Source organism: Crotalus tigris, unplaced genomic scaffold (genome assembly GCF_016545835.1).
Source record: "Crotalus tigris isolate CLP2741 ecotype Arizona unplaced genomic scaffold, ASM1654583v1 scf7180000020075.792833, whole genome shotgun sequence".
Taxonomy (NCBI): Eukaryota; Metazoa; Chordata; class Lepidosauria; order Squamata; family Viperidae; genus Crotalus; species Crotalus tigris.
The window spans coordinates 349,404-376,653 of record NW_024097847.1 but is presented as its reverse complement, the minus strand read 5'-3'; the positions used below and the strand labels follow the sequence as shown (position 1 = coordinate 376,653).

Genomic DNA, 27,250 nt, shown 5'->3' with positions numbered 1-27,250 from the left:
ACTGGGGAATAAAGTAATTGCAAAAAAGAGACACAAAAGAAAATTGTTTCAGTCTTTAAAGTTCAGAATGTTTTTCCCCAAATTGCCTTAACTGCAATTTTTCCCTTCCTAGAAAAAAAAATCATTCTTCAGGCAAATATTATATGAATTAATGTTCTCCATTTATTCCTTTGTCTTAGCACAAGCATAGATTTACATCTACACAGTATTGCTAGCAGTTCTATAACATTTTTAAGTTGGCTCATTTTTACCAGAATGAATCCTACTTTTCCTTCTAATTTTTGCACGTTTAAGCTTTCCTTTTCATTACAGTTTAAAATACTGATGGCATTTTTCATGTAGTCATAAGGTGCTTTGTATTTTTATAGTCTCTGCTGCTGCTATCTTACCTCATAAGGAATGGATCAGAGCGTGTTGTTACAAGTGCCAGAGAACACATTTATGATTTGCGATCCCTGGAAAATTACCACTTTGTAGGTGAGCGATAGAAGAATCTTATAAGCAAATTAAAGCAGTTGTTGGAATTGTCAGTCACCTGAACCAGCTTAGAAGCTTCCCTGCTCTAATTAGAATGTGACTGTTGCCGGTTGTGTGAAGAGTGCAGAATTCAAGACGTGGGGCCCTAGAGTATTAATTAGTGAAGACAAGAACTTGTAGAAAAGACCGGCTAATAACAACAGAACCAACACAACCTGAGTGTTTGGGTTTATATTAAAATATGCACTAGAGACTTGTTCCCTGTGGTGTATATAAAGGAATAGCTTTAATCATCTGGGAAGAAAGGTTAGAGCTCCAAAACATACACATCTGTTTGAAGCTAGGGATTTTTTCCCCTCCTACCAAATAATATTTACAGTGCACAGGCAAAAAGGCCAGTGTTTTTTTCTGAATAAAAAAGAGACTTCGAGAGGTGGAGCAAATTTTAGTGCATAGTGCACTTCAGCTGATAAGATTTTAAAAATAAGGTTTGAAGCTAAATAGAAAGCTAGCAATTAACGTTTAAAAAAAACCTTATTTGTGTTTTTTTTTTTTTTTCCTTTTTAAATACCTCAACCCTTCCTAAATACTGGAGAAGCAGGGTTGTTTTAAGTGGGTTAAAACTGACAGGAAATGTGTTTTCAAGCACCATATTTTACATTTTTTTTAAGGTAAGCTTTTTAGTAGATCAGTGTGGGTTAGAAAACTAGAAACTAAAATTGTGCTCTAATGCTATCACTTTAGATTAAAATGAAATATTGGCTCTAAAAAGTATAACTTATATTCAGTCAATAAAATTGCTTTAAAATACATAACCTTAGCAGTTTTGGGGTTCATTTTATATAGAGATTTCTCTAAATGCTTCAGGTTAAAGACTATTCCCAATTTCTTTTTGTGTGTGCCTCTTTTCAGATGAGAATGGCAAGGACCAAGGTATAAATATACGCCAGAAAGTGAAAGAAATGGTAGAATTTGCCCAAGACGATGACAGACTCCGTGAAGAAAGGAAAAAAGCAAAGAAAAACAAAGATAAATATGTTGGGGTTTCTTCAGACAGTGTTGGAGGATTCAGATACAGTAAGTCCAGCCTGGAGAGGACAGTTGATAGCTTTAGTAACATACAGTGGTACTTAAAGGTTAATGAATCCTCTTGAATTTTCAGAATTTCTGCATAAATATGACCTGAAATCTGATCTGTTCACATATAAGTCCTAAAACTAGGTGAAAAGAATCTGGTCAAACAAATGAATCAAAATATTATACTTGTTCATTGATTTATTGAAGAAAATGATCCAAAGCTATATATTTGTGTGGCAAAAAATAAGTATGAAATACAGGTAAATAGACACTTAATGCATGGATACATACATAAATAAACACATCATAATTTGAATAAAGTTAATTTGATGTACTGTACCTAAACAACTGTTAATGATGGTAATGGAACTGGGAACTCTGTTGTTAAGTGACATGCTCATAAAGCATAACATCACAGTTCCAGTTCCTTTCATTAGACAAATCCTACAAGGTCCATTGATGGAACATCACATGATCACCATCAACCTCCTGCCAGCTTCCCCATTGACTTTTTTGTGGAAGCCAGCAGTGAAGTTTGGAAATGGTAATCACGTGACTGCAGGACTTTGTGACATTGTAATTCAGACCCGGTTGCCAAATGCCTGAATTGTGGTCATTTGACTGCTGAGATGCTTCAATGGCTGCAACTACAAGGACCAGTCCTAAGTCTTCTCAGCACCGTCATAACTTCAAATAGTAACTGAATGAATGGTCACTGAACAGGTATTACCTGTCTAGGAAAGAATTCTCACATTTTTGCAGATTTAATACCTAATACTGAAATAATTATTTTTTTCCATGATGGCTTGGTTTATGTGAAGGGGAGCAGAACCATGTAGTTTTGTGTGCAAGCAGGTATTGGTGATTTGAAATAATGCTTTTGATGAATCCTCTTGGTAATATTGAGAAAAATGGATAATTTGCCATATTCTGGGGACTGAACTTAGTTGATATGGAGGGTCACAAATGAAAGTTGCCATAGGAAAAAATTACTGAAACAACTCCTTCATTGGCCCAGTTCTTAACTGTCATAAAATGGCTGCTACCAGAGTTGTGGCTAGTCAAAAAAAAAAAAAAAAAAACAGACATGAACATAGCCATTGAACAGAAAGTAAGCAGATGAGATTGTTTTTTAATACCACATTTAGCTCCATACATAAAACATTCCATGTATAGATAGTACAGCTGATTTTGGTGGCCAGTGACCAAACTGAAATGCACTCGTTTCAAGTGTTTGTAGAAGAAAATGTGATGGAATCAAGTAGGCGTGTCCAGTAGAGATGTCATTGTTCCAGGCAGGAGTGGGAAAAGTGAGAAAAATTGAGGCTGAGGGGTTTCCTTTGTGACAGTGGCCCTTGACGCTGCTGAGGGGAAGAGAGGAAAGGGAGAAGACAAGATTGGAAAACAGGAGGCCAATGAAAAATGTCACCCTAGGACAGTGGTTCTCAACCTTTTTAATGCCGCGACCCCCAACCGGTCGTAAGTCGAGGACTACTCAACCAGTCATAAGTTGAGGACTACTCAACCGGTCGTAAGTCGAGGACTACTCAACTGGTGCAGCACCGTTTGCAGAATGGGACTTTTGGCGGGCTCAGCAGGACAGAGACAGCCTGGACAATTCCTATTGGCTTTTGAAAGCCAATAGAATTAGACTCTATTCAAGAGAGTCTATTCTATTGGCTTTCAAAAGTCAATAGAATAAAAGGGAGTAGCGCAGCTAAGGAAAAGGGGAAAAAATGGCGGACTGCGTTGTTTGGCGACCCCCGTGAAATGGTCGTTCGACCCCAAATGGGGTCCCGACCCACAGGTTGAGAACCACTGCCCTAGGAGGCTGTTCTAGATTGCCTTGCCTTCATCCCCCCATAAACTGCTTCAGAAGCCCTCCAAACTTTGTTTCATCTTAAATCTGGAGCAACGGGGGAGGGGAAGAATTGGTTGGTTGTTTCACCAATCCATGAACAATCCAAAACTATTTGTCAGAATTTCTGAAAATCAATTATTTGTTTCAAGTTTGCAACAGTTTTGTATATGCTCCTATTTTTTCCTATTCTATCTTTTTTTTCTGGATATGGAAGCATTTTTTCTAACAAAGCACTCAGCTACTATCACCAACAGGTATTTTTTTCTCCAAGAATGTCTGTGAGAGACCCAGAGACAGTCTTGTAACTCGAAATGGTACATTGTGCTTTGCAGCAGACCAGCTTCTCATGTAAAAGTCTAAAAAGAAAGTTAAACACAAATGGAGGCACAGGACAGGGGATAGAATAGTGGACATATTGTCTCCATGAATGTTGTATATCTTATCTGTGATCATCTGGTATGATGTATAAATGGAGCTGTTTGAGCAGAGGAGTGGATTTAGTAATTTCAGATTGGGGAAAATAACCTGCCATGAGCTAATGAAAGTGGGCAGAGAAGTTTTCACATGTAAGTAATGTATGAGTTTTTATTTTATTACTCTTAGCACATGTGCTTTGGGATAACAGGCCTAAGTGCTTATTCATGAGTATAAAACAAAAGTGATATTGCACATAATCTAGTATCAGTACAGAACATCAGTAGTCACACCTCAGCAATTATAACTGAAATTCACTGGCCACTCTTTGATGGATTGTCCCCGAAACAAATTAAATGAGAAGCTACTCCGCATTATTATGATACAAATGACATGATTTTAGTATGAAAAATAATCTGTATTTGGCCAATATGGTTTTTTTCTTCAAATTAAAAGAATTTGGCAAGCAAAATCACAATTTTGAGAATTTCAAATAAATCTGCAACGGATTATACTCGGCTTTAAATCTCCCCTCTTGGCTACCTAAACTATATGGAATTTAAACCTAACCACTTAAAACTGTATTTAAAAACAACTGAGGAAAACTGGCATCTTCTGCTATAGTTCACAGCCAGTTGGCTCTCTCGCAAAGCAAATTTTGTTTATGTAGCTATTGGGGGAAAGGGGTGGGGTGAGGGTAGGAGAATGGGGAAATTAAAAACTCCTAACTAGCACATAAGGGGATAATGTGCTCCATCGTCATTAAAGACTTTGAAGAGAGTTTAAAATTGTTAACTGAGGCTAGAAATATTGCCGTCTTGCAGGGTTTGGTCTGAGATCCCCATGACAGCCTAGTTAAAAGTGTACTAATGAACATTTATTATGTTTGGATTTTATTTGTCATATATGCTTTATATGAGTCTCATTTTGTCGGGCAGAAAGAAAGATGCCTTTCTACTTGTTTTTACAGTGTGTATATTTGTATACAGCATTTGTCAGTAATAACATCTTTTAGTTATATTTTCTGGCAATAGAACATTATGTGTGATATAATGTATTATATGTTAATTCAGCTCTGTAAAAATGTTTAAATTTTGGTTGTTGTTTTTAACTTGGATTTAAGTTCCATCATAGAGTAAAACTGCTAGAAGTAGTAGTAATTTAGGGTTAATCACTTTTTTCTTTTCTTTCATTCTTTGATTATCTGTCTGCATTACATAGGTGAAAGATACGATGCTGAGCCCAAGTCAAAATGGGATGAGGAATGGGATAAAAACAAAGGTGGATTTCCTTTCAGCGATAAACTAGGCGAACTGAGTGATAAAATTGGGAGTACAATTGATGACACCATTAGCAAATTCCGAAGGAAAGACAGGGAGGATTCTCCAGAGAGATGCAGGTATTTCTGGCATCAGTCTGTTTTTATGTAGTCCTTGTAGTAGTTTCTTTTAATGAGCTTTTAAATATTTGTTTCTTGAAAAATTTTCTGTGTCGAGCATCTTCTTCAAAGTGGTTTATAATCTAGTGTTTTAATATGAGGTATGTTGGTTTTCTTGGCAGCAATATGGAATCAATTTGTAATTTTCTTTTTCTAGGTTGTATTTCATTTTCCCAATTTATCCTACAACCTGAGTATTTTCTGGAACTCTGTTCAACTTTCACCTTATTATTCAGGCACCATTCAAAAATTACAACGGTGCTGAACGAATGGTGGTTTTGACTGATTCTCAGAGTTCTGATTATCCCCATGCCCCCTCAATCAGGTGTTCACAATATGGGTGCCTCACAATCACATGATCACCATTTGCAACCTTCCCTGCTAGCTTCCCCAGAAAATCAGTGGGAAATCCAGCAAAGATCGCAAGCTGCTAGGGTAAATCTTCTTCACTTGCACATCATCCACAGCCACTCCATGCTCGCGCCATGCCTATTACACAGGCATGCTGTCTGAGCCTCCCCCACCACTTGTGTACCCTGTACATCCTCTGTGAGCTTCACTGCATCACCCTCACCATACCTCACACATACTTTCACCATGCTTCCCTTGTAATGCCCTGTACTCTCACTGCCCCTCCCTCCCTCCAGTCCTTACTACATCTCCCTTGTGTCCTCAGGCACCTGTTTGCATCCTTAACCTAGTATGTGCCAAGCTGGATGATACTGAGAAGTATCGAAGTGCTTCTTTCTGTGGTCTCTGTTATTGTCTTATCTTTACCGTAAAATATATACATGTTCCAGAATATAGGTAATCTTTGTGTGTTCAATATGTATTACAGCAGCCTTTTCCTTTGTTACGAATTCTGCAAGTAAGCATATCTTGTGATTTTAGTGCATCCCTCAGGCATAAATTTGCTTTATTGTGCTTAATTTGATCTTCCAAGGCCCTGACAATCTGTCACACTAGATGGAGCAGTTGCACTTCCATCATTCCTGATTGATATCATCCAACTTGTAGTCATAGACTCTGCTTCAGTATATACTGTTTCAGGCAGGCAGCCTGTTTCTGAATTTTTTTTTTTAAAAAAAAAAAAAACCTCCAAAGGACAGGACATGAAAACAAAACAAAAGCCTGTAGCCTAATATTGCATGAATTGGCTCTGCTTCTTCTGTATTCTTGATATGTCCAAATCTGTAATGATTCCACCCTACAGCTCAGGATGTGTCAGGGTTTACCCTTATGTGCTCAGTTGATACCAAAATATATCCAAACAACTGCTTGCTCAGTTTGCATAGGATTTGATCTGGCTACACCACAAAAATAAAAAAAAAAATGTAAAGAATGTTAAGCAGGCATGGTTTATGTGCACTGGACTTCTGTAAATTAGCCCATTTGATTTGAAAATTGTTTTCTGCGATGTACCAGTTGGCCCAATTGAAGGTTACAAGGTATCAAATAGCCATAAAAACTTTGAGTTATATAGATACAAAAATCTTTCCCGGAACATAGTAAATTCTATTTTGTCTTAGTATTGCTATTGCTCTTTTTTAGTATTAGTATTATATTACCTGTTAATATATAATGTATAATATTTTAGTATTAATATATTATACTGTATTAGTATACTTAGCATTTCTAACCATTGGTAAGCACAAGCAAATTCAGGTGAAAGTAACCACTGATTTGTCAATAGACTGCAGTGTCACTTCTGTTAAAGTCTGCTCCAGATCTGACTACTCTCACTAATATTAGTGCTAATGTTCACTAATACTGAATTTTTTCCCAAAATAGTTTTTGGTGAAATTTGATTGTGATATTTTTCCACTACTAAGCTGTAACATAAAAAGTAACACTTGTCCCAAAATGTATTCCAGGCTGTACATATTATAATGAAAAAATCCTAAATCATGAAGTGAATGCAGAACTTTACTCTTTTTACTTCAACAAAAAGAATTAGCTGGCTTTAGCAGCTTGGTATTATTCTAACTGTAGCATTTATAAAATTGAGTTGTCCAGCATTTCTTTTAAGTTCTTTCAGGTTTTGTCCTAATCCTGCTTAGCTCCAATGCTTAAAGTTTATGGTAATTGTATCATTACAGGGGCCTGTCCTGTAACTTGCCCTAAATTGGGAATATCCCTTGTCTGGCAGTTGGATTTTGGGTGTTAAGTCTAAGTTTGATCAAGTTGAATAGTGATTTCAGAGTAGTTTTGCTGATTATTTTCACTTCCTTTCTATATTTCCTGTTGATGCTTTATTTGATACATTTTCAAATTGCTTGTTTTATGATTATTTGTTTTAACACTTCTTACTTTGGAAGTTCTTTGGAAATGCTTCTGGTATTTAATAGTAGGATGTGAATGAATGAACAAATAAAATAACCGTGTTGCAATGCAACAGTACAGCTATAATGTGGCTTGTACTTTCCTATAGTAAGGACTTGAGCTTTTCTTTAAGAATAATTATTGTTGATATATTCTTACTTTATTTGGTTGGTGCTATTATGCCCTCATATTATTCTTCCTCTGTAATCTGTATTGGAAAATACTAGGAATTGTAATCACTGATTTTAATAAATTAAACTACCTCTGTTGGCAAATAGCTAATATACAGAGATACAATGAGGAAGCATAACTAAATAATAATAATAATAATAATAATAATAGTAGTAGTAGTAGTAGTAGTAGTAGTAGTAGTAGTAGTAGTAGTAGCAGCAAAGCCTGAATCACTGTTTAGTAGAAAACAAAGACTTTCCCACAGGGATACTGTATAGTAGTTTGTGTGCCTCCATGCTGACAATAAGACAACCTTCTTTGAAAGAAAATGGTTTAGTGCTCTGTTGCATTATTCAACACAAACCTTTTGCAGCTAATTCTTGTTTGAGAACACAGTTATCTTTCAAGCTACCTCACAGCATATTCTTATTATTCAATGAGGCACCTTCAGCTCTAACATGAGCTGCAGTTTTGCCTTATCTTTTCTGGAAAAGCACAAAATTTGAGTGGGTCAGTAAGCCTTGTGTTCTTCATAAGCCTGGAATTGTAATTGCAGCCAATTACTCTATATAATACAATGCGTAATAGAGTTGCCTTATGATGGAGATAAGCAAGCATATACATTTAATAAATAAGTAATCTTATACAAATTGCATTTTGAGTAATAAATTATAGCATAGTCACTAGAAAAAATGAATTATCTTCTAAGGAGAATATCAACAATAGTGACAAAGTTCTGGTGAAGATCCAGTATTTCCAATATCAGTACCCTAAAAGGAAAAGAGAATTTTCTCAATCAGTAGAATTGATAGTGAAAAGTCTGGCAATGATTCAGCTCATCTTACTTGGTTGGCCATCCCAACCAAATGTACAGGTAATTAAATTTGATATCTTAAATAGAAATTATCTAAGCAGAATCTTTCTCATTTTATAAAATCTTAATTATAAAACTGACTAAGCAAGCACTTGGTGTTTCAGTATGGTACCATGTACTGAAATTTGATTAGGATGTTGCATAAATCTCTTGAAGAAATCAGGAATCAGGATACAGGTCAAAAGTATTACAACTTTATTAAATGCTACTTATACACAAGAATCTGAACTACTGACAGTCAAGATGAATTGGTGTCAGTTAAAAGTCAACGGACTTCAAGTGAGACTGGACTTAGGTCTCTCACAGGGTATAGAGATTCCAGACTGATGATGCATTTGACCCTACGCTTTAGTTTAGCCTCCTACAGTGTCAGATTTTGAAAAATATTATAATTTGTAACCAAAATGTTATAATTAGTTAAAGAAAAAAAAACTTCAGTGAGGACTTTAAGCAAAAATTGCCACAATAATAAAAATAACAAATGGGTTGAAAGAGATTTTGGTTTTTAAAATGATACAGTTTGGATTCCTTGATTAAAATTTTGGTTTTTAAAATGATACAGTTTGGATTCCTTGATTAAAATTCAGGTTTAGAAGATGCTCACAAGATAATTGTAAGACTGAATAATTTCTAGAAGCGTGTAAGACATTTCAAAGAGGTGTTTCAGAGTTGGGTCACTTCCAGGTGGCTGAAAGAATTTCAGAAATAAAATTGGAATAGCTTTTTCAAGTTGACATTGCACTAGTAATTAGTTCTCCACTCTTGTGTCTTCATATAATATCTAATATGTGTGTTTTGGTTTTAATTTTCACAGTGATAGTGATGAAGAAAAGAAATCCAGAAGAGGTAAATCACCAAAAGGTGAATTCAAAGATGAGGAGGAAACAGTGACCACAAAACACATCCACATTACACAAGCCACAGAGACTACAACCACCAGGCACAAACGCACGGCAAATCCTTCCAAAATCATTGACTTGGGAGCAGCTGCCCATTACACAGGTGACAAAGAAAGTCCAGACCAGAATGCTGGCGCTTACACTCCACAGTCTACAGCTAAGGTAAGAGAGTAACCAAAGAGATCACATGCGTTAGAATTCTCATTGCTCTTAATCTAAATTGCTTTTGTTTAAAGTAATACATTTAAAAATATTTTGGCTGTGCTAGAAGATTCATGTATTGAAAACAGCAGGACTATTTTTGTGTAGAATGATCAGTGATTAATGGAAGTCATGGGCATAACAACCACAGTTTACCAGAAGTAGTGCTTGTGTTTCCTAAATATGAGATAATTGTCATAGGCTTGACTAGGTTGGTATCCCCAGACTCTCTTTTAAAGGTCTAACTTTTCTGCCCAATTAATTATGGAGAACCTATGGCCCCTCCACTACAAAATTTTAGTCCTTGAGCTAGCTAAACTCTCACTAAGGCTACCTGGGCCTAGACAGTCTGTACAAGCTTTCCCAAGAAGCTATCCCAGTTCAGTCTTTGCCCTGCCTGCCACTGTTAATCTCTCTCTAGGCAAGACTGCTTCAGTGGTTCTCTTTGGTAGATTACCTACACTTCCCAATGGTCTACTCGGAGGAGAATAGATCAAACCATATTACTGAGTAGACTGTTGGCTGCTGCATCGCTTATTACTGCAGTGTCCACCCTGATTGAGCTCTTTTGATCTTAGTTGTCAAATCCAATGATTTAATATTAAGTGATGTTAACATTGTATTTAAAACTGTTCAGTATTGTGCTGTACTTCACTGCAGACTGGTATTCCAGGTGCATGGGGATGTAATCTTTAATTCAAAGATAAGACTTTGCAAACACAAGAGAGCAGGGTTTAGATTTTGGTCTCTACCAGTTTTGCCTCCATCTTCTATAACATTCAAGTCAAATTTAGCTTTGGGCTTCAGTAAAATTTTCATTTACTGAAAAGAATGAGACAAAACTATTGGTGTTCTTTTCTAAGTATCTGCAATAATGACCTTAACTGTTAAGAGCTTAGCATCAGAAGTTGCTGTTCTCCAGCACTGGAGATGGAGAATCCACCAATGGGTTTAGACTGTATTCCTGCCCAATCAGATCAAGTCAGCCAAAGTTGCCACGCCCATCCTGGACCATAGAGATCCCAGACTTGACTTGATCTTGCCCAGGAGAGACGTGCAAGTTTGGCTCTTAGGCAGGTATAGTTCATTGGTGCATTTTCCCTTCTCCAGTAGCTCTGTTGTGCTGTATTTAGCACAAAAATTGGGCCTACTATTGCCAAAATGTCTTTTCCTCTCCCTTTCAGGAACTTGGAGCTTGGTCCCAATCTCCTGTATTGGGGGGGGGTAATACAAATAGCTTGTATTGGGGGGAAGGGGGCTCCTTCCTCTCTCCTTTTTCCCCCTCCTTAATCTTCCCCTTATCTATAATACCTGATCGAACAGGGGACTAACGGCCGTTAGGTCTCACCCAAACGTGGGGGGAGGAATTCAGGATCCCATCGGAGCTTGCAGCAACAGCTCCTGTGGTTGTTTCCACGTCAGGAGCTTTACAAGGAAGGCCCTCATGAGCCCTAGATCTCTTCAAAATCGTGTGGGGCATTTTTCCCTTTGTTGCTGCTGCCGGCTGCTTTGAGCTGTTCAAGATCGTAATTTTGCCGGGAGGAAGTGCGACGAGCGCACAGAGGCAGCACCAATCAGCTGGCAAGCGGTTGATCGGAGACAGAAAGGGGCTGCTTTTTTTCCTCCTCGCTTTGGTCGCATTACTCCTCTTGTAGGCTGAAGTTTTTGGATCGGCATTGCTCTTGTCAGTCTGCCCTCATGCGTGGCCGCCATTAAACCTCCCAAGGAATAGCAGGTCCTCTCGAACTCGGGGGATGCAGGAGGAAGGGGATCCTTCCTTCCCGCCACTGAGATTGGCTTTTTAAGTGGGGGCTTTCCCCAGGGGAGGTATTCAGAGAAAGCGAGCTCAGCCAGAGCAGGTCTGGCATCAGTCAGGCCGTTATTTTGTAGACGGCCACCATTTTGTGCTGTATAATAAGGCCTCCGTTTATAGATGACCGCCATTTTGCAATCAAGATAGGCCCTCTCCCAACTGAGGCCTACTACCAGCAGGCCTCTCTAGACCTCACTTCTATTCCTGTTCAGTCCTGACTGGATGTTTTTGAACATCCAGTTTTTTTTGCCTTTCAGGGTTTGGTGTCTCCTGGTCCCTACTTGTCATTATTTACACAATTTGGCTCCACTCGGATTCCAGCCACCCCCAGTAGTGTGTCTGTCCTTATCTAAGCAAAACTATACTTGGATTCCAGGCGCCCCCTGTAGTGTGCCTGTCCTTATCCACAGTACTTCAGGCCGGATCCAGGCACCCCAGTAGTGTGTCTGTCCTTATCCGTGCACAGCCATAGTTGGATTCCAGGCGTCCCCAATCGTGCGCCTGTCCTTATCCACGCAAGGGCTTTACCTGGGTTCCAAATGTCCCCTGTAGTACGTCTGTCCTTACCCAGCGTGTAATACTCTCCAGATACCAGGAGTCCCCTATCGTGTTCCTGTGCTATCGGAGAATGGAGGATTCTACTCTTACCTCAAAGGGAGCCTTGCCATCCTCATCGGATCCACCTGGTCTGGAGGGCATTGTTCAGACGGCGGCCAAAACTAAGGTCAGACCTACCGCCAAAATTTCCAAAAGAACAGACAAGCAGGCCAAGCGGAGACACCTAGCCTTAGAAAAGGAGTTCTCCAAGGCGCAGAAAAGAGCCAGGTTGGAGACACCTCAGACCGAAGGGTTAGCCTTGGACTTACCCCTGGGGGCTCCAACCTCCCCTCTGGGGATCTGGTCAACGGGGGAATCCTTACATTCTCCTGCGCAGTACGGGGCAGGCGAGTTTCCTTCCGCTTCCCAAGCTTCTGCTGCACGGGTTCCTCAGTGGGCTCCCAAGGCCACATTTACCCCCACTGCAGCAGGGCTCCACCATAGCGAGTCAGCCCCCTTTCCTACGGAGGACCGGCTAGCCTTACTGATCGCACAAGCAGCAGACTAAGCCCTTGACTCCAGGGCCCAGGCTTCCAGGCCAGTGAATACCATTCCCCTTCCTATCCAACAACTGGGGGCTGAAGTCTATTATAGTCCTTCCTCTCCATCTGGGTCATCAGTTTCTGAGGATTTGTACCTCCATCAACCCACCACAGAACAGGAGATCCCAATGTCTGAGGAGGAGGAAGTTCCCCCAGAGGTCCCTTCTTTCAGTGGCCTCTTTAATCCTTCTTTCTTTATCACCTTACTACGTAAGACCACATCCACTGCCCATCTTGGGCCTGACCGTTCAGCAACAACAACTCCCATTCCCGCGGATTCGGAGGCAGACCCGAACTTCATCGAACCGGTCGCAGCGCAACACCGCATCCCTTGTCCTTCTCTGTTTGTGAATGCGATCCGGAAGCAGTGGACTTCTCCGGCTTCTCTCCCCATCCCAGGTAATGCTGACAAGAAATTGTACAATGTTGCCAACAATCTGGAGGAGGCTATGGAGGTACTGACTGTGGACGAGCCCTTAGGGCCCCTAGTATGGCCACCGCCATCTCCGGGGATTTTTCAGAGGCCCTTAAGGCTGAGGATCGCAAGTGCGAGTCCACTTATCGCAGAACACACCAAGCGGCCGCATGGGCGATCAGGGCCGCAACCTCCGCCTCATTTTTCAATAGGGCCACCCTCTGCTGGCTCCGGCAACTTCAAGCCGGATTCCAGCGGAGGATATCCGCACACACCAGGACCTCAGTAAGATGCTGGCGGCCACTGAGTATGCGTCAGATGCAACTCTCCAGGCCGCCAGGTTTTCGTCCAGGGCTATGGCGTCTAGTATTACAGGTCGCTGTATGCTTTGGTTGAAACACTAGCAAGCCGATGCTAAGTCTAAGTGGAAGCTGGCGGCCGCTCCATATCAGGGAGGTAAATTATTTGGGGATGCCCTAAATCCCTACATAACTGAAAACAAGGACAAGCGCAAGGTCCTTAATCATCTCCTCAAAAAATCGGACAAGCGCTCCAATTATTATCCACGAAGACAGTCCTTTCATGGAGGAGCTAGATATAATTACACCTAGCCCTTCCACCCCTTCCTGGCCAGGCAAGATAGGCAGGAAAGACAGCCTGATAGACAAACTCCCAGACCCAGACAACAGTCTCAGGGTAAACGGCCCTTTCAAAGGAACAGCAGACCATTCCGCCGCTCCAGGTGACTCTCCATCAGTACCTCCAATAGGGGGCAGACTCTCTCTATTTGCCCACCAGTGAGAGGCCATCACCACGGACGCATGGGTGCTCAACACCGTTCGTCATGGTCTTTCTCTGGAGTTCATCTCCAACCCCTCAAATCGGTTCCTCTCTTGTCCATACCCCCGGAACCGAACAAAGAAAAGGCTGATGAACGAAGCCATTCAACATTTATTACACATATGGGCCATAGAACCGGTACCGCTGAGCCAGAGAGGCCAGGGATTTTACTCCATCCTCTTCGTCATTCCCAAGGCGTCAGGGGGATGGAGAGCCCTTTTAGACTTCAAGGGCTTGAATTTTCATCTTGCATACCGCAAATTCAAGATGCAAATGCTCCGCGTTGGGAAGCGTACGAAAGGGGGACCTCCTGACGTCTATCGACCTCACGGAGGTGTACCTCCATATCCCTATCTCTCTGACCCACCGACGGTTTCTACGGTTCGCGTACAAGGGACATCACTTTCAGTACAGGGCACTCCCATTTGGCCTATCATCGGCTCCCAGGGTGTTTACCAAGATCCTGGCGGTTCTGGCAGCTCACTTAAGGATTATACCAGTCAGAGTCCAATGCTATCTGGACGACATATTAATCGAGTCATCGTCCACCCAGTCCACCAAGTTGGACCTCGAACTGGTGGTAAAGCTGCTCCAGACCACGGGTTTTCGATAAACTTTCCCAAGAGCATTTGGTCCCCACAACAAGGCTGTTACATCTCGGGGCCATCATAGACACAGTGGAGTGCCAGGTGTACTTATCCCAAGAACGCAGGGACAGTATAAGGCAGTGGTTCTCAACCTGTGGGTCAGGACCCCATTTGGGGTCAAACGACCATTTCATGGAGGTCGCCAAACAACGCAGTCCACCATTTTTTTCCCCTTTTCCTTAGCTGTGCTACTCCCTTTTATTCTATTGGCTTTTGAAAGCCAATAGAATAGACTCTTGAATAGAGTCTAATTCTATTGGCTTTCGAAAGCCAATAGGAATTGTCCAGGCTGTCTCTGCCCTGCTGAGCCCACCAAAAATCCCATTCTGCAAACGGTGCTTTACCAGTTGAGTAGTCCTCGACTTACGACTGGTTGAGTAGTCCTCAACTTACAACCAGTTGGGGGTCGCAGCATTAAAAAGGTTGAGAACCACTGGTATAAGGGAGTCAGTCCTCCAGATACGCGGGGGGCGGTCAGTAACGTTGGCCAGTTTCTCCCAATTGTTAGAGAAGATGATCTCGACCATAGCGATCGTCCCGTGGTCCAGGTTCCACTCCAGGGAACTACAATGGTTCATGCTCCCTTTCCAGAGACAGAACCTCAGTACCTCCCAACAAAGGGTAAGACTCCCACATCAGGTTTTACGCTCCCTCAGGTGGTGGCTGTCACCAGCCATGCTCAGAGGGTTAGGTTTCAAGGAGCCGGACCGGATAATGCTCACGACAGATGCCAGCCTGTTTGGTTGGGGAGCACACCTTTGGTCACAGTGGGCACAGGGCCGTTGGTCCTACTCAAACCTCCGGCACAACATAAATTGGCTTGAATTACGGGCCATCCACCTAGCCCTTCGTCACTTTCACAACCGGGTGACACGCCGCCACGTACTGGTCCTCATGGACAATGTGGCAGCCAAGGCTCATGTAAACGGCCAAGGGGGTACCCGCTCTCAGACTCTTTTGACCGAGTTCTTCTTACTGGGATCCTGGGCAGAACACAATCTGGCCTCCATCAAGGCCGATCATATTTCAGGTGAAGCGAACACCCAGGCCGACCTTCTGAGCAGGACAACGGTAGATCACTCAGAATGGCGCCTCCACCGAGGGTCTTCAGAGAAATTTGTCACCGTTTCAGTCTCCCACTTGTGGACCTCTTTGCGTCCCCGTCCAACACACAGCTGACGCGCTTCTCCCAGTTCCCATCTGCGGGAGCGGAACAGATGGATGCTCTTCAGAGCCCATGGCCGCAAGGCCTGCTTTACGCCTTTCCCCCTCTACCTCTTCTCCCAGTGGTAATACGCAAGCTCCTTCGGGAGTGAGCGGAGATACTCCTGGTGGCCCCTTATTGGTCAAGGATACCTTGGTTCGCCGATCTGATGAGCCTTTCCCTCGCAGACCCTTGGCGGATTCCTCCGGAACGGGTCTCCCTCAGCCAAGGGGCTATTCTCCATCCAGACCCCCAATGGCTCCAGTTAGCCATCTGGCACTTGAGTGCTCAATGTTAACAAGAGAGCTTTGCTCGTTGGGTCATCACAATAATCCAGGCCTCCCGCCGCCCATCCACAAACCATATCTACGAGGCCACGTGGAAAAACTTCCGATTATGGTGCTCTGGGCAACAGTTGTCTCTCTCGAAACTCACAGTTCCACATATCTTGGACTACTTGTCAGACGGCCTGGAGAGGGGCTTGGCCCCAAACACATTGCGCAGACAGGTTGTCACTCTTTCCACGGTCCTCACATGCAACTCAGCGGGGTCATTGGGTCATCACCCCTTAATCCGCTCATTCCTTAAAGAAGCCGCTAACACCAGACACCCTACCGTACACAGGTACCCTTCGTGGGAATTACCACGGGTCCTGCGGGCTCTTACTAAGTCGCCTTTTGAGCCCCTAAGGATGTGCGACATTCGTTACCTGTCCCACAAGGTGGCATTCCTAGTGGCAATTACGTCTGCACGACGCATCTCCGAATTGGTAGCGCTCTCGATCCGGGATGACTTGTGTGTTTTCCACCAGAATCGAGTGATCCTTCGACTCGACCCTGCCTTCGTCCCGAAAGTCAATTCCCTGTTCCATAGATCACAGGAGATAGTGCTGCCGGATTTTTGCCCTAACTCATCGCACGCAGTGGAATAGCAATGGCATAGTTTGGATGTCCGTAGAGCACTTCGGTACTATATTTCGTGGACAGCAGAATTCCGCAAATCAGAAGCCTTCTTTATATCTTTCCACTCCTCCGCCAGAGGTCAGAAGGTTTTCTCTTCCACAATTGGCAGGTGGATTCGGGCATACATTGCCGTGGCGTATAAAGCTGAGTCATTGCCGGTTCCACAACGGGTTACAGCCCACTCTACACGGAGTTCAGCTACATCTGCGGCATGGGCCACCCAGGCTTCCATTGAGGAAGTCTGCAGGGTAGCCACATGGGCTTCGCCATCTCCTTTCATTCGGCACTATAAAATCGATAGGTTTGCCTCCACAGAGGCTTCCTTTGGTAGGAGGGTTCTCCAATAGGTTATACAGCAAAGTGCCACACCGGACCAGTCTGCTTCCCACCCTCAGGGACTGTAGGCTTTGGTATGTCCCATTGGTGGATTCTCCATCTCCAGTGCTGGAGAAGGGGCGTTGTCTTACCTGAATGCCTTTTCTCAGCACGGAGATGGAGAATCCACTCCCATCCTTGTAGGTCATCTAGGCCTAGGGTTAGTTTTAGTTTGGTGAGCCACAACGTCTTGCTGTAAGTCAATGGCTATGCTCGCGTCAAGTCTGGGATCTCTATGGTCCAGGACGGGCGTGGCAACTTTGGCTGATTTGATCTGATTGGGCAGGAATACAGTCTAACCCCAATGGTGGATTCTTCATCTCTGTGCTGAGAAAAGGCGTTCAGGTAAGACAACGCCCCTTTTATGGAATCAGCCAAGCAGGCAACTTGAAACGATATTGAAGGGATCAGAGAACAAAGGGACAGCCTTCTCATCAGCCTTAGGGAAGTTCAAACACTAGAAATATTATCTATACTAGTGAGTACATGGAAACATAGTTTGTTTTTGCATGGCAAGGGAAAAGATAGCATGTATCAGTACTTCTCTGGCACCAGCCCTGACAAATATGCGCTATAATAAAGGGAATTCCATGTCATAAAAGAATCCAGAAAATACTGAGAAAAGGCATAAGCACTTTTCTTCCCTCTTTATCTACTTAGGATTTACTTAATCTGAATCGAAATTAATGTAGTTGTAAAGTCAGCCACTGAGATACAGTTTTCTCAAGTTAAGCTGAATGAAGTGTAATCAGATGTTTAAAGTTTAATTATGCCCTAAATTAAAAGGCAGTTTGTTTATATCTCTTTCAGCCACCTGAAAGCAACTATAATTTAACAGACAACCGTTTGGTAGCACCCCTAAACAAATCATCTTCATCTGAATTGTCCATTTAGTTTGTTCTAAAATTGTTTTCTGTTAAATTACTTAATTTTAAAAATGACCCAATAAAGATAAAGACATTTTATTGGTTAGAATTTCCCCTCAGAAAAAGCTTGGATTCTGTTTCAAATAAAAGCCTGCAAATTGCCCTAGATGTTCTAGTAATAAAGTCCTATTTGATCTGTACTGTATTCTTCTCTTGCTTTTTTACCTTATGGAAACAACCAAGGGTACAGATAAATTAAAAGCATACAAACTGCAGTCACATCCCAGAAAAAAAAATCTGTTAAGAAATTATCTGTGGGAATTAAATCACTTCCATGGTACTTCAGAGCATGTGATTTTTCTGCCCCATAGCTAGTGTAGCCATTGCTGAGAACAAGGGGAATTGAAATCCATATATCTGAAAGTTGTCAGGATTGGGAACCACTGGCCCAGTTTTACAGTACACATGAAAGAGCCTCTGTGTACGGGGAGTAAAGGAGAACAGGTTCAGTTTCTTGAAGGACCAGTACAAGTGGTCCTTAACAATAGTTCATTTAGTGACCATTTGAAATTACAACAGCACTGAAAAAGGTGACTTATGACCTTTTTTCAGACTTAACGACTGCTTCAGCATCCCCATGGTCATACGATCAAAATTCGGACGCTTGGGAACTGGTTTATGTTTATGTGTCCTAGGATCATCTGATCCCCTTTTGCAACAAGCAAAGTCAGTGGGGAAGCCAGATTCACTTAACAACAGTGTTATTAACAACAGTGATTCACTTGACAACTGTGACAAGATAAGTCATAAGATGGAGCAAAAACTCAACTGTTGCTTAGCAGTGGAAATGTTGAGCTCCATTGTGATTGTAAGTCAAGGACTACCTGTACTTAGTATCTATTCCCCAGCTAAATGAAACTAAATGGATACATGTATCACTGAAATTTTGGTCACTCCCACATCTATGGTTATCTTGGTGCTCAGTGTTGGAATCTACTGTATAGCTAAGAACATAACACTTAAGTTTTGTTCTCCACCTCCATTTTTCCTTAAACTTAGAAATCAGTCACAGCAGAAGCTTTTTTTCCCTCAGAAGTAGGAACCACTATTCTGATGTACCTTTTCTCACGAAATATATTGTGGACTATGTTACGCTGTTTGTTTGTTTTTGTTTCCGATTATAATTTATCTAACAATGTACTGCTAAACTAATGTATCGGAGAAAATACCATAAAAGAAAATTAAAGTGGGCCATTTGTCTACTTAATAATGCTGCACTGAGCAGATTTTTTTAGAAGCTCATCAGGTACACAGAGTTTACTATGACATGTGCCAACTTTTATAGACTATTAAAAAAAATAAGGTGCTACAAGAAAAGCAACTTTACATCCATTGTTATTTGTGACTATACAGAAAAATGTACACTATCAGATCACACATATTAAAATATAATAGCTTTATGAAATTATTAGCTTGCAGTTTAATCAATGATTTATTTTAGTAAATTCAGGGCCCAATGATAAGATAAGTCATAACAGTATTTGTAATTATTTATTGAACATTTTGGATATATACAGTATTCTAGAAGTTCATTTTCTAGCCTACTAGTTTTATCAAATATATAGAATTTAAAGTATCAGTTGTTGTTTTATAAGAGCCAGTTTAAACCAACATGTTAGCTTTGAACTATGTCAAATCCTTTACTGAATTTTCTCTGTTAGTAGAAATGTTTTTTCTGGACATTCATTGTTCTTTTCTGTTTTTTTCTATTTTTAATGTTGGCTCCTGGAGTTGGCCAGCCTTCTAAAATAAATAACACCATCTACATATTTGCTCATCTTATGTGGGATGCAATGTTAACTACATGGGCTGGAAAGTAAATACAGTAGAATTAAAAATCTTACTTCCAAGTTTTGTATGCTGAATTTAAACCACAAATCAATTTTTGATTTTCAAATTAGTGATTACAAAGGGCTTGGTAAGAATAAATTTTGGGAATAGCTCTTTGTGAAGAGCATTTTATGAGACAAGCATTTTATGAGACTGAAGTGGTTTTCCAGTATTCTTAAGGTCCCAATATCAATTTTAAGGAGCCAATTTCATATAGGCTTTTTCTGTCATATTTATTTTGAAATTTTTAAAAATTATTTCTTTCTTTTTACATCTTTGCAAACACTAATGGGAAGAAACTGTTGTACAAAAATCCTAACAATTCCTTCGATATGTTAATTTCTATTCTTCCATTTTCTAATTTTTTAATATAAATTTATTTCTAATAAGGTTTTTTGGGATGTGCACTCACTGGCCTGTATCCAGTAAAAGAGGATCTTTGTAATGTTATGGGTTTTTTCAGTTTTGTTTATAGTATGTATTTTAAAATAGTTCAGTTGTGTTTGTCCTAGGTTCCTGGTAGCAAGTCATCCAATGATCTGGTGGATCTTTTGTTCGATGGTACAGACCAATCCGTTTCAACAGGTAAAGTGCATTTTCTGTTTTCCATTTGAGCCTAATTTTCTATTTGAGATACAGAACAATGAAGATACTGCATCCAAATTGCCTCATTATATAGATTAACACCAATATTAATACTAAGAAGGATTCATAATTAAATTAGTCTATCAGGAATTATAGTGACTGAAATATGCAATCCAATCAATTTTCAGCCCTTAGCATGCTACACATATTGAGAACAAGGGAGATGTGGAAGTGGATAAATTATATTTCTAAATCTGATGTATGCTACTTTATAAGCATTAATTTTTAATTTGTCTTTTACTAAATAAACCTATCATCACAGCTAAAAATTATATGCGATCGTCATGAAAAACCCAGCCAACTTTAACTATTTTTGAAAGCTATCCATGATCATCTCCTATTTGAGTACTTGGATGGAGGATTATGCAGAAAGGCCAGGAATGTAAGCTAAGCTGGGGGGGGGGGAAACCTAGGAGGCAATAGCAAGCAAGTTCCGTATTTCTACCAAGTAGTTTTATAAGGACATTTTCTTTTCGATTGGATTGTTACGATTTGCAAAACGTTCAGTCTCAAGTATAAAATGGGCTTTTTCAAACAGGCTGGAGTGCTTCAAACTTGAAAATGTTTCATTAGTTTTCCAGATCCCGTCCTTTCCATTCTCACAATAGAAATGTCCCAGTTGTGAAAGTTGAAAAACTTGTGTTCCTCAACATGAGTTAGGACAATTGGCAGAAGAGAGGATGATCTCATCTCTCTTCCCTCAAAGTTTGGCAGTGAGTACCAGAAGATTCCCTGCCATCTGGTTTAGGCCTTGTTTTTAGGGAGAACGCTTTAATAAGCTGAATATCAATATGGGTACCCGTATTTAGGAATCTTTTAATAAATGTGCATATTTTTGTACATGACTTCATTCTTTATCACCAAGAGTAGTTTTCTGAAATGTAACAAAGAGCTAGGTTAGTGATTTGAAAACTTTGCTGAGATAGAATTATTCTAGTTTAATTTCAAAATATAATTCACATGTTTGTCCATGTATACGTGACTGCATGTACGTATATTTTTAAAATGCACTATGATATGTGTATATGCTCTTGTGAACAAAGACACACAGTTCAGTCTTACTAGGTTTTAATCATTCCCCCTTTTTTAAAGCATATGTATTTGCTTATTAGTACAAGGATAGTATCAAACATATTTTATTTCCCGGTCCTGATTATTTTAAAATATAAATATTTTGTTTATTTCTTATTTTTTATAATTTGCTATCTTAATTCTTTCTAAAAACAAGTCATGTTTCTATCTGGGTAAACATTGCTCTGAAGTCTGTTTTATAATAATGACCTAGTCTTGTAAAACAGCATCATTATTAAACTCTATTGACTTTTTAAACATATCATCATGTGGATAAATAGTTTTTTAGGCAATATATACAGTTCATAAAAATAATGTGTTACAGCACATTACCTAAAACAACAGCAATATGAATTAAATATATGTGCTGTCAAGAACAATAATTTGTTATCTACCCTATAGCTCTCTCCTACTTAAAAATTAGAGGGCTTCCCTTAGTTCCTGGGGCTCACTGGACTTCTGCCAGTCGGTTAGGCACAGAGCCATCTCTGCAGATGTGTGCAAGAGATGTAAAGGGAAGAAGAAACATACTTTCATGTGCTCCTGGGACACTTTAGGCACATCCTTCAGTCAGATGGGAGCTACTTCCCTTTGAGTGAATTCTGTGCAGCTGGACCTGAAGCAGAATGGGACGCCTATATTTGAGGATTCATCTAAAAGGCACCTTGGTTCAAATACATTGAGCTTATAATGCTTGTGATTTATCAACTCGCTAACCAATATATTCCTCTTAAAAGCAATTGGTAATCAGTATTGTTTGCGCGAACTGTGACAATTGGTCACACAGGCTTTAATGATTGGGAGTTGTAGTCCAAAATATTTTTTCCCATGCACAGGTCAGTGGTAGTCACAGGATGCTCTGCTTTACATAAATTATTGCTAAGAATATGCAAAATATGTATGAAAATACAAAATCTTTATAATATTGGAATATGAATGCATTTAAATGAAATGCTACTTCTGCTACTTATTTCTAATGTTGTAGAAATAGCCAATTTCCTCCCCCCCCCCCTTCACGTTCCTGAATTAGATGACTTGATTTAAGCCACCTGAAGTCAGACAAGTCATTCCCATCCCATAGGAGCTTTTCCTGTAGGAGTAACATGGCCCCTTCACAGAAATTGTTTTATCCACAAGGACTTTGCAGTTGGGTACAAAGCTTTTTTGGATCTCAACATTTGTAGCTCATGCTTGAACTACATGCTCCTTTGTGCTCTCTGAGCTTGGTTGGTCTACCACTGATGAAGTTACCTAGTTTGGTAATGAAATAGTTCAGAGAATACCAAGGATCCCACAGTCTTTGGATCTCCCTCCCAAACCATATCCTGTATAGTTTGTTTAATAACCAAATGCTCCCCCCCCCCCCGTTATACCAGATGAAGAGTAGTTCCAGCATTTCAGCATTACTAGCTGTAAATGCCTTATGAAAAACAGAGCATGCAGGTCTTTCTTCTGAACGCTGGAAAGTAATCCGTTCAGCTTTCTGTGCTCTGATGGAAATTAGACTTATCCCTCTTTCTACACCACATCAACATTTAGAAGATGTCCTAGGGATGAAATGTATTACTAAGTTGCTACCACAAATAATGTCATTGCTGGCCTAAGGGGGCAGATGGAGTTGGATTATTATGACCATGTTCACTCTGGAGTCTTTTTATGTAATTGCTGTCCTTCATAAGCAGATAAGCACTGCCCTGGGCTGGTGTGAAACTTACTGTGTGTGGCATTGGTCCATACCACAAAATAGGTCTAAAGTAAGTTTTACTTCTGTAAAAGAAAGGGTCAGGAAAATGTATGCTACAAAGAATTTGTGCATTTTCCTTCTGTGAGAGATTTTCATAGTGATTTAGCAGTTTCCTCAGCAATTTCACCTGGGAATTTAGCTGGTATTTATCATTCTGGGATGACACTTAAATTGTTTATTTAGGGTTCTTTTGGCCTGTGTTGTCTTAAATATATCTTTAAGACTATACTTTTTGGAAGTTTCTAATTATTAGACTTTCCTGAAACTCATATACTATACAATACTGCATGTAGATGTGCTGTGTAAAATTGTACAATGATAACTCCTATTAATCTTAGTCTTTTTGTGTGTATGTATTTTTGTGTGTCTTGTACAACCTCTAAATATTTGAATCATTAAGGTGATGTCCATCTTTTCATAAATTGCTAGCATGAACCCATCCACCCCATCATTATTTTAAATCAGCATCAAAAAATAACCAGCATAGCTTTTCTATAAGCATCACATAGTAATTAACAATAAAAGAATTTGAGACAGATATGGAGTCTAATTTCAGTATATTTCTAACTTAATAACAAATCAATATACATTCCAAAAATAGAGGCTTCTGTTTGAGAGTCAAGCCAGCCAACCTAACCTTGACTACAAATGGCATTAAAAAGAAATACAAGTACACATGTTGTAGAAAGGGAATTATTCATTTTATTGCTGCTAGCCATTTATTAAAAAAGGAGATGGTTCTAGTTTAATTAACTGAGTTGAGAGCAGCAGATGGAACAGAATGTCTTGCAGCAATAAGACAATTCAGAAATGGTACCAGATGTTGGAAACTGTCCCTGGTGTTGTTTGAGTGCAACACAGATGTTACAGTCCCACCTGGCTAGTTTCTAAGCACTGCAGGCTAAACAGCTGTGATGTAACCCATATAATGTACACAGGCACTAAAAGTAGAATAATTGAGCCACTGCTACTTCCTATAAGGATGTGACCACTCAGAGATGACATTTTTTAAGGACAAATGTAAGACCAACTTTTTAGTACTTTCAAGGGAAGAAAGGAGCTAATTAATACATTGCCCAGGAAGCTTAAATTCCTGTATTAATGAGAGGTTGATTGTGCAGCAATGAACATAGGCTCAAATAAACACTCTGCACAAGCTCATTAACATATACAGGTTTAAAAAATTAAAGAGCAGCTTTTCTCCTGAGTCTAATAGCAGTTTTAGAGGGGCTGATTTTTTTTGTTCCAATTATGAATATCCTCCTGAAGTATCGCAGCCCCAATTTTTGTCCATCAATCTTATCTAACCTGTATGCCAAATGTATAGCAGCGTTAAGTTATATAGTTTATTCTTCCAGATTGAGACTCTCTGTGAAATGACTGATGTATTATGACTATGCTCAGCTGTATTTTAAAACATTTTTTCTATTTTGATTTATAAAGTAATTGAAGTACTGAAGTACATTTTGAATTAAATGGTTTCAATACTGGAAAGAGAGCATTTCAACATGAAAAAAAATGAAACCCAATTTAGATTGTATGACTTAAAACGTGGAATCGTGTGTTCATCTTTTATGCTTTCACTTGCTCAAGATTTAATTTGTGCAATGTCAGTTTAAATGTTGTGCTACCAGCAGCATAATAAGCAAAAAGAGGGGGATTTTATTTTTATTTAAAAAAAAAAAACAACCACCCTTATTCTGTGTCTTGTTTGAATTAGAATTGTTTTAACTCTTGCTAGTATAATAACAAGCCTTTGTCTATGGTAATTTTTTTATGAATTATGACAAGCATTATATCATGCGGCCTCAAAAACTCAGCTGTATAAAAAAAGATTCAGTATGATTTGGATACAAAAGGGGAGAACTGAAGAATTGGGCCGTTTATGGGCCTCATTATATATTTAGTTTGGATGGGCATTGTTTAAGAATAATTTCTTCATTGTCTCTGCTCTTTCTTCTATATTTTCAGCATTAGTATGGACCTTTCGTTTTCTGTGTCCCTTGTGAGATACGTGCTGGTTCCTCTTGATTACATTCTCTTTGTTTTTTCTCACAAAAAGTGCGTGTAAACTTGTACCAAAGGAAGTGTTTCTGTTTTTCTTCACGGTAACCTGCCTTCTCATTCCTTTGGTTTTAGGCAGCTCCACTGACCCCTTTGGAGGCTTTGCTGACTTCAGCTCTCCTGCCGCTGCCTCTGTAAGCTGTCCCTCGTCACAAGGTAGGAAAAGGAACAGGAATAGACTCCGAAATTGTTGAGTACTATTATGCTAGGCCCAGAAGCCAGTCCTTTAGTTTGAACAAAGGGCTTTAAAAAAAAAAAAAAGCTGTTGACCTGAGGATGAGGAAAGAATCCAGTTTATTCATCACAATAACCAAAGGCTGCAGTAGACAGAATGATGTGTTTGATTTTGATATACATTATAAATGTTTTAAACCTTTCCAGAGGCTTATAAAAACTATTTTCTTTGGTTTTTACTGAAAAACTGCATGAAATCTCATCTCTGCTTTTTGGCAGTTTGCCACTCAGTGCTAAAGCTGCATTTTTTTTTTTTTTTAGAGAGAGCATCAAGGCCCACAATAGGGGATATGGGAGCCATACGTTTTCCCACCCCTGCTTTAAGCCTACCTGTTAGCAGTTCAGAGAAAAAAATATATTTTTGTCCTCTCTCTAATAGAGTATTTGCCCCAGTATGTTAGTTCTGCTTGTTGTAGTTTGAAAATCTAGATTAACAAGATTTAAACTTATTTCTTCTCCGTCTCTTTTGAGTATTTTATGTTGATCAAATTATTCAGAATGAGGCAATATCAAAGCTGTTTGTTATGCCTCCAATGTGCTTAATCAACAATTTCATTCCTCAAGCATTTTCCCCCCTTGTGGAGATTTGTGCAGTTTCTCTTGCAGGTTGTGGATTTCATGCCTTCCTTTCTCTCTTAAGGAGACCAAGAATTGTAAAGCTCAAGCAGGGGGCTGGACTAGAAGACCTCCAAGGTCCCTTCCAGCTCTGCTCTATTCTATTCTATTCTATTCTATCTCATATCATATAAATATAATTGGTGCTATTTGTCTTGATATGAAGTTAGACGTGTTGGTAACTGGTAATAGGAAGTACCTTCATGTGCATTACTTGAAATTGCGAGAGAGCTCTTCACTGCTGAATCCCAGGACTTATTAGGGCCAGGTTCATCTATGCAATGCCTCTGTTCTTTAGAACAGGAAGGCAATTTTTAAAAACCTCAGCTTTAGAAAGTTTACAAAAATCTTACACATTTTAACTGATCTCTGATATTTGCATTAGTTCTAGATCCAGTACTTTAATTCTAAAACTCCTTGGTATCTTTATACATTCGTTTTATAATCATTTATGAATGCCTTAATAGATTTTTTTTTTTTTTTTTTTATTAAAAGTTTTATAAATTTTACAAAAAAAAAAACAAGAACAATACAGAACAAAAAACAACATATACAAAAGAAAAAAAAATTAAACAATACATAAGAAAAAAACCCCCACCCCACACCCCTCCCAAAAACCCTCCCTTCCCCCCCCCTGAGCTTCCCAGAGCAGAATATAGGCTTAAGAAATAATAAAAAAAAAAAAAAAAAAAAAAATAAAAATAAAAATTAAATTAAAAACTTTATATTTATATATATAAAAAAGATATCTATAATATATATAAAAATAAAACTTATGAAAAAGCTATATAATATTTTTGTATACCCAATCTAAATTGTATAAATTTTATCCATTTGTCCCAGATAGCAAAAAACTTCTCTTGCGTTTGTTGCTTTAAGAAAGCCGAAATCTTTGCCATTTCTGCCAGATAAGCTACTTTAAAAAACCATTCCTGCAATGTAGGCAAAGATTCCTTCTTCCAATATTGTCCAATTAACAGCCTCGCGGCTGT

The 27,250-nt window shown here is 39.7% G+C and overlaps 1 protein-coding gene across 1 annotated transcript in view; it reads left to right on the top strand.

The window, feature by feature from the left end:
* CLINT1 (clathrin interactor 1) overlaps positions 1 to 27,250 on the top strand; it is an 80,755-nt gene that overhangs the window by 44,310 nt on the left and 9,195 nt on the right. The window contains exons 4-9 of the mRNA XM_039365475.1: positions 369 to 477; positions 1,390 to 1,554; positions 5,051 to 5,228; positions 9,449 to 9,695; positions 20,398 to 20,470; positions 25,485 to 25,565. Coding sequence (XP_039221409.1) covers positions 369 to 477; positions 1,390 to 1,554; positions 5,051 to 5,228; positions 9,449 to 9,695; positions 20,398 to 20,470; positions 25,485 to 25,565 — 853 coding nt within the window. The remainder of the gene's footprint in view (positions 1 to 368; positions 478 to 1,389; positions 1,555 to 5,050; positions 5,229 to 9,448; positions 9,696 to 20,397; positions 20,471 to 25,484; positions 25,566 to 27,250) is intronic.